The 17,617-nt window shown below is 32.6% G+C and overlaps 2 protein-coding genes across 2 annotated transcripts; both read left to right on the plus strand.

The window, feature by feature from the left end:
- The first annotated feature begins 576 nt into the window (after nt 1–576).
- On the plus strand, nt 577–6,303 carry LOC11437147 (probable cyclic nucleotide-gated ion channel 20, chloroplastic). The gene is made up of 12 exons (XM_024783215.2): nt 577–1,011; nt 1,329–1,511; nt 1,632–1,730; nt 1,961–2,098; nt 2,323–2,571; nt 3,679–3,909; nt 4,199–4,344; nt 4,565–4,642; nt 4,756–4,885; nt 5,173–5,425; nt 5,540–5,702; nt 6,035–6,303. The coding sequence occupies exons 1-12, from the start codon at nt 577–579 to the stop codon at nt 6,156–6,158; spliced, it is 2,229 nt and encodes a 742-aa protein (XP_024638983.2). The 3' UTR covers nt 6,159–6,303.
- Nucleotides 6,304–10,040: 3,737 nt separating this feature from the next.
- On the plus strand, nt 10,041–16,179 carry LOC11426040 (4-coumarate--CoA ligase 2). The gene is made up of 6 exons (XM_003610795.4): nt 10,041–11,282; nt 14,720–14,918; nt 15,046–15,191; nt 15,276–15,343; nt 15,438–15,540; nt 15,801–16,179. Exons 1-6 carry the CDS (start codon nt 10,149–10,151, stop codon nt 15,912–15,914), a joined length of 1,764 nt encoding a protein of 587 aa, XP_003610843.1. The 5' UTR covers nt 10,041–10,148; the 3' UTR covers nt 15,915–16,179.
- The last annotated feature ends 1,438 nt before the right edge of the window (nt 16,180–17,617 follow it).

Genomic DNA, 17,617 nt, shown 5'->3' on the forward strand with positions numbered 1-17,617 from the left:
TAACTTTTCCTTTAAAAACTGTAGAGATTGGATACTTGAATGTTACTTGCATTTCAACAATTGTATGGTTAGTTTAGGTCAATGAAAGTCAAATGACACGTTTGGTTTTCTTCCATGTTTCAAAAGATTTAAGTTAAGGGTATTCATTATTCCATCTTAATAATAATTCCACTTGTATATCTTTTTATGTCATCAGAGATTTTCCTATGTAAAGTCAAACACATCATTCTTTGACTGCTGGCCAGTTCCATTTGGATTTGTCACTAGCATACAGTCTTTGACTTTTCATATATATTTTTGTTCTTAACCCTGAGAAATCTGGGGTTTGGGTAGGTAAGTAAAACTTGTTCAGTGATTATTCCAGTTAAGATTCAAAATTGGGTTATCCTAAATGATCCGTCTTTAACCGGAGCTCATTTAATCACTTGAGTGAAGCCACAATTATGTACTTTTCTATGATTTATATTTCTACTTTAAAAGTTTTGTGCTGAATTGAATTTTATTTTAAAATTGTTGAGATTGTACGGAGACAAATATGTTGATGTCTTATCTATTTTTCAGAATCTTCTAGGAAACATGAATCATTTTGATAAAGGTGAAATTCCAATTCTGTCAGAAAGTACATGTGCACAACGATCTAATGAACCTCAGGATTCTACCTTCCGAAGAAACATATCAAGCACACCAAGTGCTTCAATATCGAATCTTGTCGGACATACTGGTCCGCTTCATACCGCGAGGAAAACTCCTGTTTACCGAATGAGTGGTCCACTGTATGCTACTCCTGCAACTGGGAATCCTTTTCAGAATAGTATAATAGTGGCAGGAAACAAAGTAGGGGAGAACAACATAGAAAAGTTATCTACATTTGATGGCACGGATAAAAATGAACACTTGTTGAGGTCTGGACAACTAGGAATGTGTAATGATCCTTATTGTACTACTTGCCCTACTTCCTTCAAAGTTGCTCACCAAAAAAAACCAAGAGCTTCCACTATATTTGATCCCAAGGTATCTTTCTTCCTAAAGTAATAGACCTACTATTTCTTCATAAATTTAAGAAAACACAGACTTCTATGTTTTGAAATTGTATTCACGACGATGATTTTGTCTTCTTTTAAAAATACTATAATTTATAGATATTTGATGGAATTTATGTGTTTCTTAAGTAGCCAATAATTTTCATATTTATATATAGCTTACTTTTATATTGTTTTCAATGACAATCATTATGATGAATGCACATTTTTCGTCATATAGTTGTGCACGTGTTTGCTGTTACTTTCACATAAACGATCATACATTTTTCATGTTTTGAATGTTTACAGTTCCACAATTCTCTTTATGGCGACGCCAAAGGTTATGGACGAAAAGTTTATTCTTTCTGCTCTTCATGTATTCCTGGAGTGATGAACCCTCACACAAAAATTGTACAGCAATGGAACAAGTTTTTGGCCATATTTTGCCTGCTCGCAATTTTTGTTGATCCCTTATTTTTCTTCTTACTTTATGTGCACAAGTTTTGATTCTTTTCATTTTATTTAAGTATAAAATCTTCCAACATAATTTACTTTACTTTTTTCCTTAAAAGTAAAATAAAAACTTCACTTTTTCTCATCCATTTTCTGTAGGATAATAAATGTATTCAAATCAACTGGACAATGGCAACAACACTTGTTTTACTTAGAAGCATATTTGATGTTGTGTATCTCCTGAACATTCTTCTTCAGGTAATTTCTCAGTACTCACATTTTCGGATTTAATTTTTGCTAATCCATCTTTTGATAGAATGATAGACCATTTAAATATATAAATGTTTCTAATGGCTGGTCTTGTAATTTTCGTTAGTCTCTCTTTACTTAAGGGGAGAAAAAAGTGCATAATCTTAAACATGGTTGTCGAGTTTTATGTCTAGTTTATTGTGTTTTCATGGTTTAAAGATAAGTTTTTTTTTTTGCAGTTTAGGTTGGCTTATGTTTCTCCTGAGTCAAGGGTTGTTGGTGCTGGGGATTTAGTCGACCATCCCAAGAAAATAGCTGTTAATTACTTTAAGAGCTACTTTTTCTTGGACTTATTTGTTGTATCACCTATTCCTCAGGTATATATCTTCCTATCTCTCCATGTTGTTTGTTGACACCGACACATGTGATTAACATTTCAATACTTTCTGTGCATGTTACCTCGGTGTCACGTTGATGCCTTAATAAATAATGTGTGGAATTGAACAAGTGCTTGACGATATGTAGTTGACACAGAAGAAAAGGGATTTTAATCTGTGTAAAAGACTATGAGTTTATGATGTATGTTGTGAAATATTTGCAGATAATGATAATGTTTATCCTACCAAATTCCTTGGGGTCATCAGGAGCAAATTATGCAAAAAATCTTCTACGACTAGGGATCCTTGTACAATATATTCCAAGATTATTCAGATTTTTGCCTCTGCTAATTGGTCAGTCTCCAACCGGATTCATATTCGAATCAGCCTGGGCAAATTTCATTATTAATCTTCTCATTTTTATGCTATCCGGCCATGTTGTTGGTTCATGCTGGTACCTCTTTGGCTTACAGGTGAGTAAAAAGGACATTTGAAGCTTCATTTTGAGAAAATACACATTTTGCTTTAAATTCTCACCTTGCATTGAAAAAAAAAAACCCTGGATCTTCACTTAATGAAAGGAAAAAGAAGAAATATTAATTGATTCACTTGAATGCTTGTGAGCAGTGGCGTTGCCAAGATCTTGGGTCAGGACTCAGAAGGTTCAAGCTTTTGAAAATTTGATTAATAATTAATATATGTGTGTGCGCGCGCGTGGGTGTATTCTGTAATTGTCTTTTACAAGGTTTCATGTTTTGAAATCGTTGAATAATCAACTCATTATCAATGTTGTTGAAAGAAGTGGTCTTGGTGGCGAGTGATGGTGACACCTAAGCCAACTGGTGGTGGCGACACCAAATACATAACTTTCATTGGTTTTATTGAAAAGGAGTAAGCATGATTGACTGAGAAAGTGTATAATTGACAAATTGTACTTTTAAGCTATCAAAACGACAGTTAAATAAAAATACAAATTTTATACTCAAACTACACTTAAAAACAACGGAGGTCGTATATATAACATACCTTTTCTCGATTGTAATTTTGTTTTTATAAATTCAAAAATTTAAGATGCCATGTTTTAATTTATGTCCTACATGATTTATGATGTCTTCGAACAAAGTAATTCCAACTTAGTGCCGTTGCATCTTAGTGTCAAAGCTTTTAGAATTATATCTCATAACAACATTATAGTCCGACTTCATTTATACTATACATTATTATGTGCTTAGACTACAGTCTACATGCGCTAGCTATCAGCGGGGATAGCTTTTACTCAATAGTCATAGAAGAGAAGAGAGAAAATTGGCATATAAGGTACAAGTTCAACCGTGAAATTTGAGGGGATTCATAGTAGGAAAAAGCTTGAAAATTAGGTGTAGTTTATATAGTTGAGGGGTCGCAGCTGCATCCCCTGACTACAACGTGGCTCCTACACTGCTTGTGAGACTGTTTGGACGAACTTATGGAAACAACTTATACATGTCCATAAGTCGTTTTGATCTTGTTTCCATGAGCTTTCCATGATAGCTTATGAAAAACAGCTTATAATGCTAACCAATGTTTTGAGCTTCTTGCAGAGGGTTAACCAATGTTTGCGTGATGCCTGCCGTAATGCTAATCTAACTGGATGCATGGAATTGATTGATTGTAATTCTAATGCTACATGGAGGAATGATAAGGGTGCCAATGATTGTTTGAATTCCTCATCTGGTGTTTTTTCTTATGGAATCTATGCCAATGCTGTACCACTTACGATAGAAACTAGGGTGATCAGCAAATATGTGTATGCACTGTTTTGGGGATTCCAGGTATGCATTTTGTAAAAATATACTAATTTTCTCCTATAAAAGTAAATAGGTAATTAACAAATCTATATTGTTTTCCTCCTTTTAATTTTCATATGCAGTTTTAGAAAATCACATTTATACCATTTTAACATTTAATATTAGAAAAAAGGGAAAGACAGGGATTGAACTTTGGAAAACATGATCAAATGTTGTCTAATATCATGTCAAGGGCTAAGTTGAATTAATGCTAAAATACACATGAATGGTTTGATATTACTTACCAATCATTCCCATGTTATCTTTAATACAGCAAATCAGTACTATGGCTGGTAATCAAGTACCAAGCTATTTTGTGTGGGAAGTTCTCTTTACAATGTCCATCATAGGATTGGGACTCTTGCTTTATGCGCTTCTCATTGGAAACATACAGAACTTTCTTCAGGCTCTTGGACGGAGGTAGAACGTGGTTCTCTTACTTTATGTGCACGTTAATTGTGGGTGACTTCAATGCTTTGTCGTGTGTGTTTGGTTCTGCGATAACAAAAGTTGAATTTGACTAAATTTATCTAAAGATGCAAGTTTTGACTAATAATGTAACTTTGTTAGTAAATTTCTGATGTGTTTAATCTTTAGGGTTGTAACAAACTTGATACATTTTGTTCCATCCTACTTATAGGAGGGTAGAAATGCAACTTAGAGGTCGTGATGTTGAGCAATGGATGAGTCATCGCCGCTTACCAGAAGATCTTAAGAGGTATGAAATGTTCTATTTCTTTTAACGAATCACATCAACATTGCCAAAACACATTTATCAAATAATGGATTATGTATAATGTACAAGTGATGGATACTTTATCTGTTATGCAGGAGAGTACGGGAGGCTGAACGGTATACTTGGGCTGCAACAAGGGGCGTTCCTGAGGAAATGGCTCTAGAAAATTTGCCAGAAGATCTCCAGAAAGACATTAGACGCCATCTCTTCAAATTTGTAAAAAAAGTATGCATTCAAGCATTTAAAAATAGTAAATGATATACTCTTTAAGTAGATTTTATTTATCTAGTTCAGATGTTATGTGAACTTTAAAATCTCACCTATAATGTTTGCATGTAATTTGCTGGAATCCAATAGAAGTTGAATGAGAAAACAATTTTCAAGACAAAGCTTTGTGCATATTCATAATGAAACTAAAACAATTACGCATTGAAAAACAATTATATTAAACAAGTCCGAACGTTATTTATAATGAAGATTTAATTCTCTATGATGATCTAACATTTCTACAGGTTCGAATATTTTCCATGATGGACGAGGATGAACCTATCTTAGATGCCATTCGTGAGAGACTAATACAGACGACATACATTAAAGGAAGTAGAATTCTGAGTCAGGGTGGTCTCGTACAAAAGATGGTGTTTATTGTGCGTGGAAAGTTGGAGAGCATCGGAGAAGATGGAATTCCGGTTCCATTATCAGAAGGGGATGCTTGTGGTGAAGAACTTCTAAGATGGTATCTTGAACAGTCTGTTGAAAGCAAAGGTACAACTATACTTGATATAATGATAGCATAAAGAACTAGCAATAATCAGCAACGCAACCTTGATAAAAAAAAGTGAGAAACAACACTTTTAACCAATGTGGTTTCTCTTGCAGAAGGTAAAAAAGTAAAGCTTCAAGGACAAGGATTGACTAGTGACAGAACAGTAAGATGCTTAACCAATGTTGAGGCATTTTCACTCCGCGCTAAAGACATTGAAGAAGTGACCACTCTTTTCGCAAGATTCTTGCGGAGCCCTCGTGTTCAAGGAGTTATAAGGTTGTTTATTTATTCATCCTTCCATTTCCGTGTTGTCTGTGTCGATGCTTCAACATGTCTTCATCCTTTTATGATTCAACTGCATTATCTTTCATGAAGAATGTTGTTTCATTTTTTCTATAACTTCTCTACATTGCATATATATCTCCATGCTTCATTTGAATAAAGACCATTCATAATCATCTGATACAAATCTTATCTCATCGAATGTGGGACTCGTAACAATTTGCATATATGATACAAATCCTATAGTGTATTATTTATATGCCTACTATATATATACTTCAAAACAATGACTCTGTCCTAATGATTTGGTTGTTATGCTATGTTAGGTATGAATCCACATATTGGAGATCACTTGCAGCAAACAGAATTCGGGTTGCATGGAGATACAGGAAGAAGCGTCTAAGTCGAGCTAATACCAGACAAAATGATTATCAAACATTGATGTCATAGGCTGTACTCTAATGTTTGATTCACTACCATTGAAGTCCTTGGAATAGAATAGTGGTGCGTTTATAGGATTTTATTTTTATTTTTATTAGAATAAGCTTATAGGGAGTTATAAAGTAGCTAGGTGCTATATAATGAATTTATTGTACACTCCTTAAATTCACCATGATAAATATAGCCACCAACATTTTGATTTAAGGAATGAAAATAATTCTCAACTATAAGAATTCAAAGAAACTGTTAAACTTTCAAAAATAAAATGTTATATTAACAATCATTAGGTAAAATTAATACATGGAGTGTTTAAAGATTTTTTTTTTTTTTGGTTACAAGAATGTTTAAAGATATTATAACTATATTTACATGTCTTAAAACAAAATAAATAAATAACCGAGTTATACTCTAAGAAACAATAAAAGAGTTCAGAAGCACAAAAGGGTACTTCCATGGGCGTTTGTATTTACACCTCCATTTTAACTATTGTACCTAGGCTTTGCAGAAATTTATTTGAGTATTGTTATTTGAACAACTAAAATTTGACATCGTATTTCAACACCATATAAAAATGCATATTTTTTTAGAGGAAAAATGCGTCACTTATATCTAAAATTATTAATTTATTAATGTGACTTGAAGAGAGAGAGAATTAAAAAACCAAATGGTATGTACCATATATATACGGTGTTGGACAACTAGAAAAATATTAAGGAATTAATTTTAGGTTTACTAAGGCTTTTTGGGAGGAGTTTTTTTTCGTTTTTGAGGGACTTTTTGGCAGGAGTTGAAATCTGATTTCACGAGGTTATTAACGGAGTTTTACCAAAATGGAAGTTTGATGAAAGGTTTGAATTGTATATATGTTTATAGCTCCTAATCCCAAAAGTTGAGAACCCTGAGGTATTGTCGGAGTTTAGACCTATCTATTTGGATTTGGTTGGTTGTCTTTATAAAGTGTTGGCTAAAGTCTTAACAAATCGAATAAAATATGTTATTGGAAGTTTAGTCTCAGATATCCAATTAGCGTTCATTAAAGATAGACAAATTCTTGATAGTGTTCTGGTTGCCAATGAAGTGGTGGACGAAACTCGCAAATTTAAAAAGGAATTATTAATGTTTAAGGTCGATTTTGAGAAGACTTACGATTCAATTTATTTATAACGACTCTTGGATGGATCACAATCCTCTTTTTTTTTTTTTTTTTTTTGCTTACAAGAGTCATTGTGTAATGGAGAAAATGAACTTTCATGTTTTATGACGTAAATGACTCTTGGAATGTGTGAGTACGACAACGATTTTGGTTCATGTCAATGGTAGCCCGACTAATGGATTTAAAATGGAAACAAGATTGTGTCAAAGTAATCCATTTTCTCCCTTTCTTTTTCTATTAGGTATTGAAGGATTAAATGTTATGTTGAGCGCTATAGTTGAAGTTGGACTATATGTTGGTTATAAAGTTGGGTAGGCAGGCGAGTTCTATTTGACTCCTTTAGAGTTTGTTGATGGATACATTATTATTGGGTGAGAAAAGTTGGGCAAATGTTAAAGCAACGAAAGCTAATCTCATTCTCTTTGAGGTTATCTTAGATCTCAAGGTTAATTTTAAAATAGTTTGTTGGTGGGTGTGAACGCTCCTGGGTCTTGTTTGGCTGCCACAACTATGGTTCTGAATTGTAAATAAGGTGGATCCCTTTTCTTTTTTTTGGGTCTCTTTATTGGTGGTGATTCTCGTCGGTTGAGCTTATGATATCTTTTGATTGACTGAATTAAAAGAAAACTATTAGGGTGAAAAAGTAGGAATTTGTCGATGGGTGGTCACTTAATCTTTCTAAAAATATGTCATGTCTTATCTAGCGGTCTACTTTTTTTTCCTTCTTAGTTACACCCACATGTATTATCTCTTTTATCGAGGGAGGAGGGTGTCTTCTTGGTGGCATATTTTGATGAGTATCATAAGAGGTGTAGGAACAGGGATGAGTAATTGGTTTGATTATAATTTTGTGCGGGTGGTGGACGATGGGACTACAACTTACTTTCGGTGTGATTCGTGGTTGGAAGGAGGTATGTTATGCCATAGGTTTAGAGGTTTGTTTAATTTAGCTGAAAATATACGATGTCAGTTGCTGATATATGTTCTTTGGGTTGGGGTGTTGGGGGTGGAGCTTGGTTGTGGCGACAAAGTCTGTTTGCGTGGGAAAAGGAGTAGGTGGAGAAGTGTTGTGAGTTGTCGCATAAAATTTTTGCCAGGCTGATTGGGAAGACAAATGGGATTGGCATCTTGATCCCGACAAAGGTTACTTAGTGCGCGTCATTTACAAGTTGTTATCATAAGGACATGCACATCGAGGAAAATGTTAATCGACTTTTTTGGGATGCGAGTGTTTTGGGCATATATGGTATCTTGTCGGCAGTGGTTTAGTGAATTCTCAGCATCTCTCAGATTATCTCATTGAGTTTGGCAATTTGAGTAATTTTTCAAAGAAGGTTTTTTCTTATCAAAGCAATAAAATATAAAAGCAGGAGAGGCATGAACCAATACATCAGAGTCACATATTGTAAAACATAAGAAAAGAGAAACCAGATCTATCCCAAGAAAGGGAATGTCCTACTGAACAAGGTGTCAAAGACAACCAAAGTACAAAAACTAGTTAAAATAATGACCAATCTTGACAAAACAACGACTAAAAGACTACTCTCTCTAAGAAAATTTGAAAAAAAAGTATTAGTATTCCTAGAACATAGTAAAAAATTATTTGTTCTATTGTTTTAAATTGGTTATCTCGTGTTTGGATAATGTAGAAGGAAAGAAATTGCCGCATATTCAAGGATAAGGAGTTGTCGTTGGTTCAATTACTCGACAAAGTTAAGTTGTTATCTTTTTTGTGGTTGAAAGCGTATCGTGTGAATCTAGCTTTTGATCTTATTTTTTGTGAACAAGTTTTACTAGATTTTTGAGTTTTGTCACTTATTTTCAATGTTATGCTTTTCACTTGTTTTTTTTTGCTTTTTGTGATGTTGATGTTGTTGCGCCTCTTGTTATTATACAGTCTCCTTGATGTTTATTGATTTCTATTAGTGAACTCCTTGTGTTAGGTAGGATTTAAACTTTGAGTTAATATACTTCATTTTAACTTAAAAAATATTAACTAAACTACATAATTAACCCCACAATTTTCAATGTGATGTAAATTATTTATATACTTAACTAAATTAACCATAAAACTACATGTGATAAATTGTTTTTTTTTATCATGCACCTTGTATATGACTTGATATCAAGTCCAAATAATTGATACATAGTCCATAGAACAACAAGATCACACTATTGCTTTAATACTTTTCATTCCATAGTTTGATACAACTGACTAGTTGTTAAAAAACAAACTTTCCAGGATGATTATAGTGAGCTGATGACCATAGAATCCGCCCACGTGGATCAGCAGCCAATATTTAAACAAAGAATTTATTACATGGTAAGTGCTCACCAAATATTATCATACAATCAAAGTTGAGAGCTGACCCATATATTTTATTTAATACATAGTATAAAAATACAAAAAAATAGCAGGCAGATAGAAAAAGACATAAAACCGGGTAGGTAGGTAGGTAAGTAAGAATGGCTAGAAGCAGAACGCATGGTTTTGAACGTGATTACTTGGCCACCTCTCTTTCTCACTTCTTCCTTTCTTAAAAAAAAAAAACCTTAAAGGTCTCTTCAGATATTCTTTAAATATTTTAAATTAAGAAATTATTTAGATAATGCAATTTTCGATGTATTTTATATACAATTTGTCATTGTTTTCCAAACTAAAACCATCCATCACTCCCACCTAACACCCTTACCACGTTGATTTTTCTTTCTCCACCCGCCAATCTCTTCGCTTCCCATTTTCTCTCCCTTATATTACCACATTTTCCTCTCTTTCATTTCTCATTCTCTCAACTTCACTTTTCTCTTTCCTAAAAGTGCTTTTGTCTTCATAATCAGTTAAAACAATGTTGTCAGTAGCTCCTTCTGTTGATGCTAAACAGACCACAGAAGTATCCACTTCTGTTTCTGTACCTAAACTTGAACAAATTAACAACCAAAAACAAAAACCTTGTGATAGTTTTGAGGATGATTCTATTTCTATTTCTCTTTCTAACCAAACTACTCATATATTCAAATCAAAATTACCAGATATACCTATTTCTAACCACCTCCCACTTCATACCTACTGCTTCGAAAACCTCTCCGAATTTGCTGATCGGCCTTGTCTAATCGTCGCTGCCACCGGAAAAACATATACCTATGCCGAAACCTATCTCCAATGCCAAAAAATCGCGGCTGGTTTGTCCAAATTAGGCATCCAGAAAGGCGATGTAATCATGATTCTTCTACAAAACTCAGCTGAATTTGTTCTCTCTTTCATCGCTGCTTCCATGATTGGTGCGGTCGCAACCACCGCCAATCCTTTCTACACCAGCGCTGAAATCTTCAAACAAATAAAAGCTTCTGAAACAAAACTCATTATTACACAAGCAATGTACGTTGATAAACTCCGTCAAAAGGATCAGGTTGGTGCAGAATTTGACTTTAAGGTGATAACAACCGACGAACCACCGCTGAATTGTTTACATTTTTCGGTGATTTCTGAGTCGAACGAAGAGGATATTCCGGTAGTGGAGATCGATCCAGAAGACGCGGTGGCGCTACCATTTTCTTCAGGAACAACAGGATTACCTAAAGGAGTGATTCTAACACACAAGAGTTTAACAACAAGTGTGGCACAACAAGTGGATGGAGAGAATCCAAATCTACATTTAACAACAGAAGATGTTCTTCTTTGTGTTCTTCCATTGTTTCATATATTTTCTCTCAACAGTGTGTTATTGTGTGCACTGAGAGCAGGAAGTGGGGTTTTGTTGATGCATAAATTTGAGATTGGGACTTTGCTTGGTCTTATACAAAAACATAAGGTTACGGTGGCGATGGTTGTTCCGCCGTTGGTTTTGGCGTTGGCGAAGAGTCCGTCGGTGGCGGAGTTTGATCTGAGTTCAATAAGGTTGGTGTTGTCTGGTGCTGCACCGTTAGGGAAGGAGCTTGAAGAAACTCTTCATAATAGAATTCCTCAAGCTGTTTTGGGACAGGTAAAATTCTTTTCTTTTCTTTGATTCTTTTTTTGTCTTTACGTGTTTTCAGTTAAATTCTAAGTTTTTCAATCAAAGTAAAAAAGTGTTTTTCACTATCCTATATTATACAAATACAATGTTTTTATCAACTAACTTAAACTCGCAAATATGGATATGAGAGAATATTACATACAGCTTGATAGGAAATTTAATTTTATGTGACTGAGAATTGGACAGCTCTGGCCAAGTAAATTTAATAAGGGTATTCTAGTCATTAGAAACATTAACCGCTCAACTAGTTTGTTCGGTCTCTATACCCTTGACGTGGCTGTTTTCTCTTTTGTGAGAAACTCTTTACGTGGCTTACATCAATATCAATACAAATTTTAGCTTTTTAAGAGAAAATAAATAGCAACTTCTACGGTACATTCGTAAATTGAGATGTATCGGTATTCTTACTTCATAAATTTATAAACTAACGATCAATTTTATGAAATAAATAGTTATTTGTCGGCATTTATATTTTAGAAAATACGATTTCATACGTCATTCATTGTTTATAAGAATCATAATAATTTTTTTAGATATTATCGTATAAAATCATCAAAGTCCTCTATTATAAGCGATAAAAATTCAAAACAAAAATCAATTTTATTTCGTTTATGCTTTTGATGAATAAGATTTAATCATTATAATTATAAATATGAAAAAAATAATATTTTTCTTCATAAAACAACTCATTTACCTATAAAATTAAAGGTTTGGTGTATCGATACACTCAAATATGTTGGGTGTACCGTAGAATTTACCAAATAATATACTGTATGCTTTTATTTTCTATGAAATTCCTTATCAGAAGTAATTTTACTAAAGTCTCATGCATGTTTAGCCTTCCATTTGACTTTTTTTATTTTTTTATTTTTATGTATCTATGTTAAGTTCATACATCAGCAAAAATATATATCTTACCTTCCTCAAAAAATATTTCACCAACAAAGAATACTATAATGAAATATTATAACTGTTTCGCCCAATTAAGTATTTTCATAGTAATTTAATATGGATAATATGTCAGCAAGAAATTATATATAAATGACTTCAACTGGTTCCTTTAATTACTTATTAATAGAGGATTAAATGCCTTTAAACTGTGATGGTGTAATATTTGTTGATTACTGTGGCATGTTTTGTGCTTGTCTTGCAATTATTTTGGATTTTTAAAGAAAAAATGTTGTGTGCTTTGTCTTGCAATATTTTTTTGGCTTTTTAAATTAAAAAACAATAGAGAATTGAATAAATGAATTAATATTTTGGTGTACAAATTTGGACTAGTATTCTACTGAATGGAGGAACAATAATATTTACCATTCTCTTAATTTTTCTGAAATGATTGAATACAATTAAAAATTTGAAAGGAAGTAGTGGCACTTTACTATTTACACTAGTACTAAATTAAATATTGTATTCTCTGAAATGATGGAATGCAATTGAAATTTTGAAAGTATGTAATAGCACTTTACTATTTAACTAGTAAGTAAAATGCTGTATTTTTAATAAATAACTGATCATAAAAAAAGTTTAAAATGCATTATGTTAGAGAAATGCTAAAGAGTATTGTATTGTATTTGTTAATAGGATAAATATAGAATTATTGTTTTAAAAAATTGTGAAAATGATGAATTTAACTATTTAAAAGTTAAAATATTGTTAAACACCATAACATTTAAAGAGTTTAACTTTTAATTAAAAGTGATGAATTTAACTTTTAGTTTTTATAAAAAGTGTACTAAACACCATGACATTTTTTTTGCCATAAGCCTTAACTTTTTTACTTTGCCAAACAAAATATTTAATTTCTTTTAACGTTTACGTAATTGTTTTCTAAACAATGTCCCAAAAAAGCTCGTCTGTACCGACATATAATTAATGCTTATATATTCGTATCATCGATGAATATGAATATGATTGCAAGATACAGGACATTAAACCTGGACCTACAAGGACAAGGAAGAGTAAATACTTGCAGTATTTCTTCTTTTGTTGGTAAAATCTTTGCAATTATTTCTAAGCATTTAGCGGTATTTTCTTTTTATGACGAAAAGCATTTACCGGTATGATCCTCAATATATTCAATTTCAACAGACAAAAATGTTCTTTTAGTAAAAAATTGAAAATATTAAAATGCTAATGAATGTTATCAAAATATAGTCTTGCTAACCATTGTCCTAAGAGCAATGATTAAGAAATCCATAAGTAGAAATTTTATTTTGGAAATATAAGCTGTTACAGTTGACCAAGTAATAATTACACTACTTTTCATTAAAAACTTACTTATTTTTGTTGCTTAACCAATGCCCTAAGGGCAATAGTTAGCATTCTCCTTAAAATATTGTTTAATCATTCAAAAATAATAATTTTTACATTAAAAATTGGATAATGTTTCATGAACACCTTTTTTCTATACACACGTTGTACCATCCAATGTGAGAGTGTATGAGAGACAATAAATATGAGTTTTTTTTTTTGTGTGGGAACTACATGGACATATGTCACAATTGTGCGTGGATGTATAAGTGGTACATGCCACCTAAAGTTGTCTATATATAACTATTTTTAAAAATCATGTAGTTATGACTTTTACACGTTAGATTAGGACATGAAGTACTTGAACGTTTATAATATGGCCAAACCCCAATATTATTCTTTGGGATTCATTAACAAATTTTCGTATGTATTCTAGCTAGCGTACTAAGAAGAAGAAGAATATAATGATGTGTACTCGTATTTTTGCTTAGGGTCAAACTTGACAACGTGACATAGGTGTATATTGGGTTAGTTTCAACAGCACCTAACAAGTAAGGTCAAAGTTTTGGTGCCTCAACCGTCTCAATTGCTGCTTAGTTGCCAAAATTTCAAAAAACACAAGTGATAGAGGTGTCCAATATGGGCTATAGAAATGTTCATTAAATTGTTCTCCACGTGATGGTGTCAACTTCAAAATTTATAGTTGAATAACATCCTATAAAATAAAGAGAGTTATGACAAAACCTAAGAAAATAGTAAAAAATAAAAAGAATAGGATTGGGACTAGTTAGATTTGTGAACCTAAATCAAATATGTGTCTGGTCTATATAACCAAAGACTTTTTTTTAATTATCAGTTATTCAATGAATCTGAAAGAAGATTATTTAGTTATCAGTAGTGCTATTTATCCCGAAGGAAATTGTTCCGAAGGGAAAGCAAAAAACTATTAAATACCATATATGTCTGGCCGGAATATCAGGGAGGTAATTGCTATAAATTAGGAAAAATTATTCAGTAAAAACTTCTTGTGAAACCTTGGCTAGATGTGTGTTCGCTATAAACAGCATTTCCCTTTAGTTTTATATAAAACTGGAGTATCAGTTTTTTTTTTTTTTTTTTTTTTAAATTGAATTTTTTGCATGTGTCTTCAGGGGTACGGTATGACAGAGGCAGGCCCGGTACTGTCCATGTCTTTGGGCTTTGCAAAGAACCCATTCCCAACAAGTTCAGGCTCATGTGGCACTGTTGTAAGAAATGCAGAGCTCAAAGTTCTTGACCCTGAAACTGGTCGTTCTCTTGGTTATAATCAACCTGGTGAAATTTGCATACGTGGCCAACAAATCATGAAAGGTATATATTATATAAATGCAATATAACCTTATGTATATTTTTCTTTCTAGTAGTTTTCTGTATTTCATGGTCAAATATTATGCACATTCATAGTATAATATTTTTTAAATTATTTTCAATATTATAGGATATTTGAATGATGAAAATGCAACAAAAACTACTATTGATGAGGAGGGTTGGCTTCATACTGGTGATGTTGGCTATATAGATGACAATGATGAGATTTTCATAGTTGACAGAGTTAAAGAACTCATCAAATTCAAAGGCTTCCAAGTATGTATTTCATTAATTTATGAATACATTTAAATTTACCTCATTAAATAAAATTTATGCTTAATTATTATTTTGTTATGTTAGGTGCCCCCTGCTGAACTTGAAGGTCTTCTTGTAAGTCATCCATCTATTGCAGATGCAGCTGTTGTCCCGTAAGTATCTTAATTAATTTATTTGAATCTTGATAATGTCATTGTTTATATATAAATAATAATTAATCACTAATTTAACAAAATATTATAACAGGCAAAAGGATGTTGCTGCTGGTGAAGTTCCTGTTGCCTTTGTGGTAAGATCAAATGGAAATGATCTAACTGAAGAGATTGTAAAGGAGTTTATAGCTAAACAGGTAATATAAGCATTGCTATATACATTAATTGTGTTACGGTCCCTCACAATTTTCTTACGGTTCAATTCAGTCTTTGACAAAAATAAACTTAAATTAGTCCGTGATCCATTATAATAGAAAGACTAATTTGTGCCGTCGGAAAATCGTGAGAGACCAAAACAGACCTTCATTCTCATTTGACTGATTAAGATGAACATTTTTAGAAGAATTTGAACTCCAATATTTGACTAAAAGTGGCATACTGTATTTATTGTGAACAGGTGGTATTTTATAAAAGACTGCACAAAGTATATTTTGTTCATGCAATTCCAAAGTCTCCTGCAGGAAAGATATTGAGGAAGGACCTGAAAGCAAAGCTAGAAAGCTCCACCTAAATGTCTTAGAAGATATATAGAAGCTTTATCATTCTTTTATTGCTGATATATCTTCCTTATTTGTTCATTTGTATATTTAGGTTTCAGCAATAATTTATGTTTTCATAAATTCAAGATATAAAGACAATCCAAGCAATAGTTTTATGTACAAACTGCTCCATTGTAGTTTTAAGCCAATTGCCTTAGCTTTTCTGTGGTTCCTTGTGCTTGTAAAATGTTTGTATAATTAAGATGAAAAATTAATATAGAAAAAAAAAAAAAAAAACAGAGGTAATGCCCTATTAAAAAGGAAAACCTATAATTTTCAAGAAAAGTTGATACGATTAAATAAGAAAAGTAGTTAAAAATCACCATTGAATTGAATAATCATATTTGAAAGTAGAGAAACCCATTCTCTCACTGACCTGAGCATCAAAGTATTTGTAGGTACCACCTCATCTTCCACGACAATGAAACACTTCTCACCAAGTTCAGCCAACCTCTTCAGTCCATTTCGGATCAGTAGTTCTCGTTCATCAAAGAAAATCTTTTTATACTTCACTCGAATTGATAGTCTACTCTTTTTAATGTTTGGAAATATCAATCTCATTTTCAGTGTTAAATTTCAATACCAGTGTAGACGGATCCTTGCTGGAAGTCCTAATTCAGATCCTGAACATGAACTCCTTAAGAGTGCTACAATTTCAAGAGCACTCTCTGTATCCATCTCTGCAGGTTCTAAATGTTACTAGAAAAATTGCCTCCATCTGTGCATTGGTTTTGTGATTGGAAATCCATCCATACCTTTAAATTTTTTAATGTTTTTGTGCAGATACAAGAAAAGACTTGGAGTGAAGTACTAATAAGGAATGAACATTTTATAAAATGTATTAGGATTTAGGCGCATATGTATAGAATCATATCATGGTGCTGTAAGTGTAAATAATGTTTTCTTGTGTGACAAGATACTGTAGCTATTGTTGCTGTTTTATATTTACTGCTCTTGACTTTAGGTGTGTATTTGTAACCTGTTTCAAATAAATAATTTACTGCTGCCTTTTTTTTTTCTACGTCTAAGTCTACTACACGATTGAGTGTCCTCTCCAACCCTTCATAGAAGGTCGGTGGTTTGGACACTAACGATGTTGAGTTCGGATGATTTAAATAAAAACAAAAAATTATTTTTTTAGGAACTAGATCAGAAACTATAAGAAAAGGTTGTCTATTGACAGAAAACTCTATTTTACATTCGTAGCATGTGTATAGATTATAGAATCATAAAACTAAAACCTAGACTGGATTTGTGTATCGACATTAAAAAAAACCTCAATATATAAAAGACGGTAAATCACTATTAAACTTGAAATTTGGACCGTCTGATCTCAATCCGCCAGCACTACCTTATCCACAATTCCACCAAGCAATGTAAGACTCGTATTCCCATCGACCAATAACTTCTTTCGGCAAAATGTGTTGCAAATGTTGTGGCTTTAGCTCCACGCAACAGCCTGGATTTGGACAATAAACATTCTTTATGTTGTGGATTACTTGGTCAGCCACATGCTTAGATATACAATTGTCACAAAAGGGGTGATTGCATATTGCACTTCCTCAAAAATGTCAGAGTCTTGTATGAAATCAAAGCATAAACCACAAAAGGATTTTGGAGGTAGTGAAGAACATTCACAGCTGGTCTCAATAGTTTCTTTCTTCAACTCTTTCTC

This window comes from Medicago truncatula, chromosome 5 (genome assembly GCF_003473485.1).
Source record: "Medicago truncatula cultivar Jemalong A17 chromosome 5, MtrunA17r5.0-ANR, whole genome shotgun sequence".
Taxonomy (NCBI): Eukaryota; Viridiplantae; Streptophyta; class Magnoliopsida; order Fabales; family Fabaceae; genus Medicago; species Medicago truncatula.

Bases quoted from the DNA above. Each gene is read 5' to 3' on its own strand.
- LOC11426040 (XM_003610795.4), top strand. From the start codon at position 10,149: ATGTTGTCAGTAGCTCCTTCTGTTGATGCTAAACAGACCACAGAAGTA. The intron at 15,192-15,275 runs GTATGTATTTCA...TTGTTATGTTAG, and splicing joins TCAAATTCAAAGGCTTCCAA to GTGCCCCCTGCTGAACTTGA. The intron at 15,541-15,800 runs GTAATATAAGCA...TATTGTGAACAG, and splicing joins AGGAGTTTATAGCTAAACAG to GTGGTATTTTATAAAAGACT.
- LOC11437147 (XM_024783215.2), top strand. From the start codon at position 577: ATGAATCATTTTGATAAAGGTGAAATTCCAATTCTGTCAGAAAGTACA. The intron at 1,731-1,960 runs GTAATTTCTCAG...TTTTTTTTGCAG, and splicing joins TCCTGAACATTCTTCTTCAG to TTTAGGTTGGCTTATGTTTC. The intron at 3,910-4,198 runs GTATGCATTTTG...TCTTTAATACAG, and splicing joins CACTGTTTTGGGGATTCCAG to CAAATCAGTACTATGGCTGG.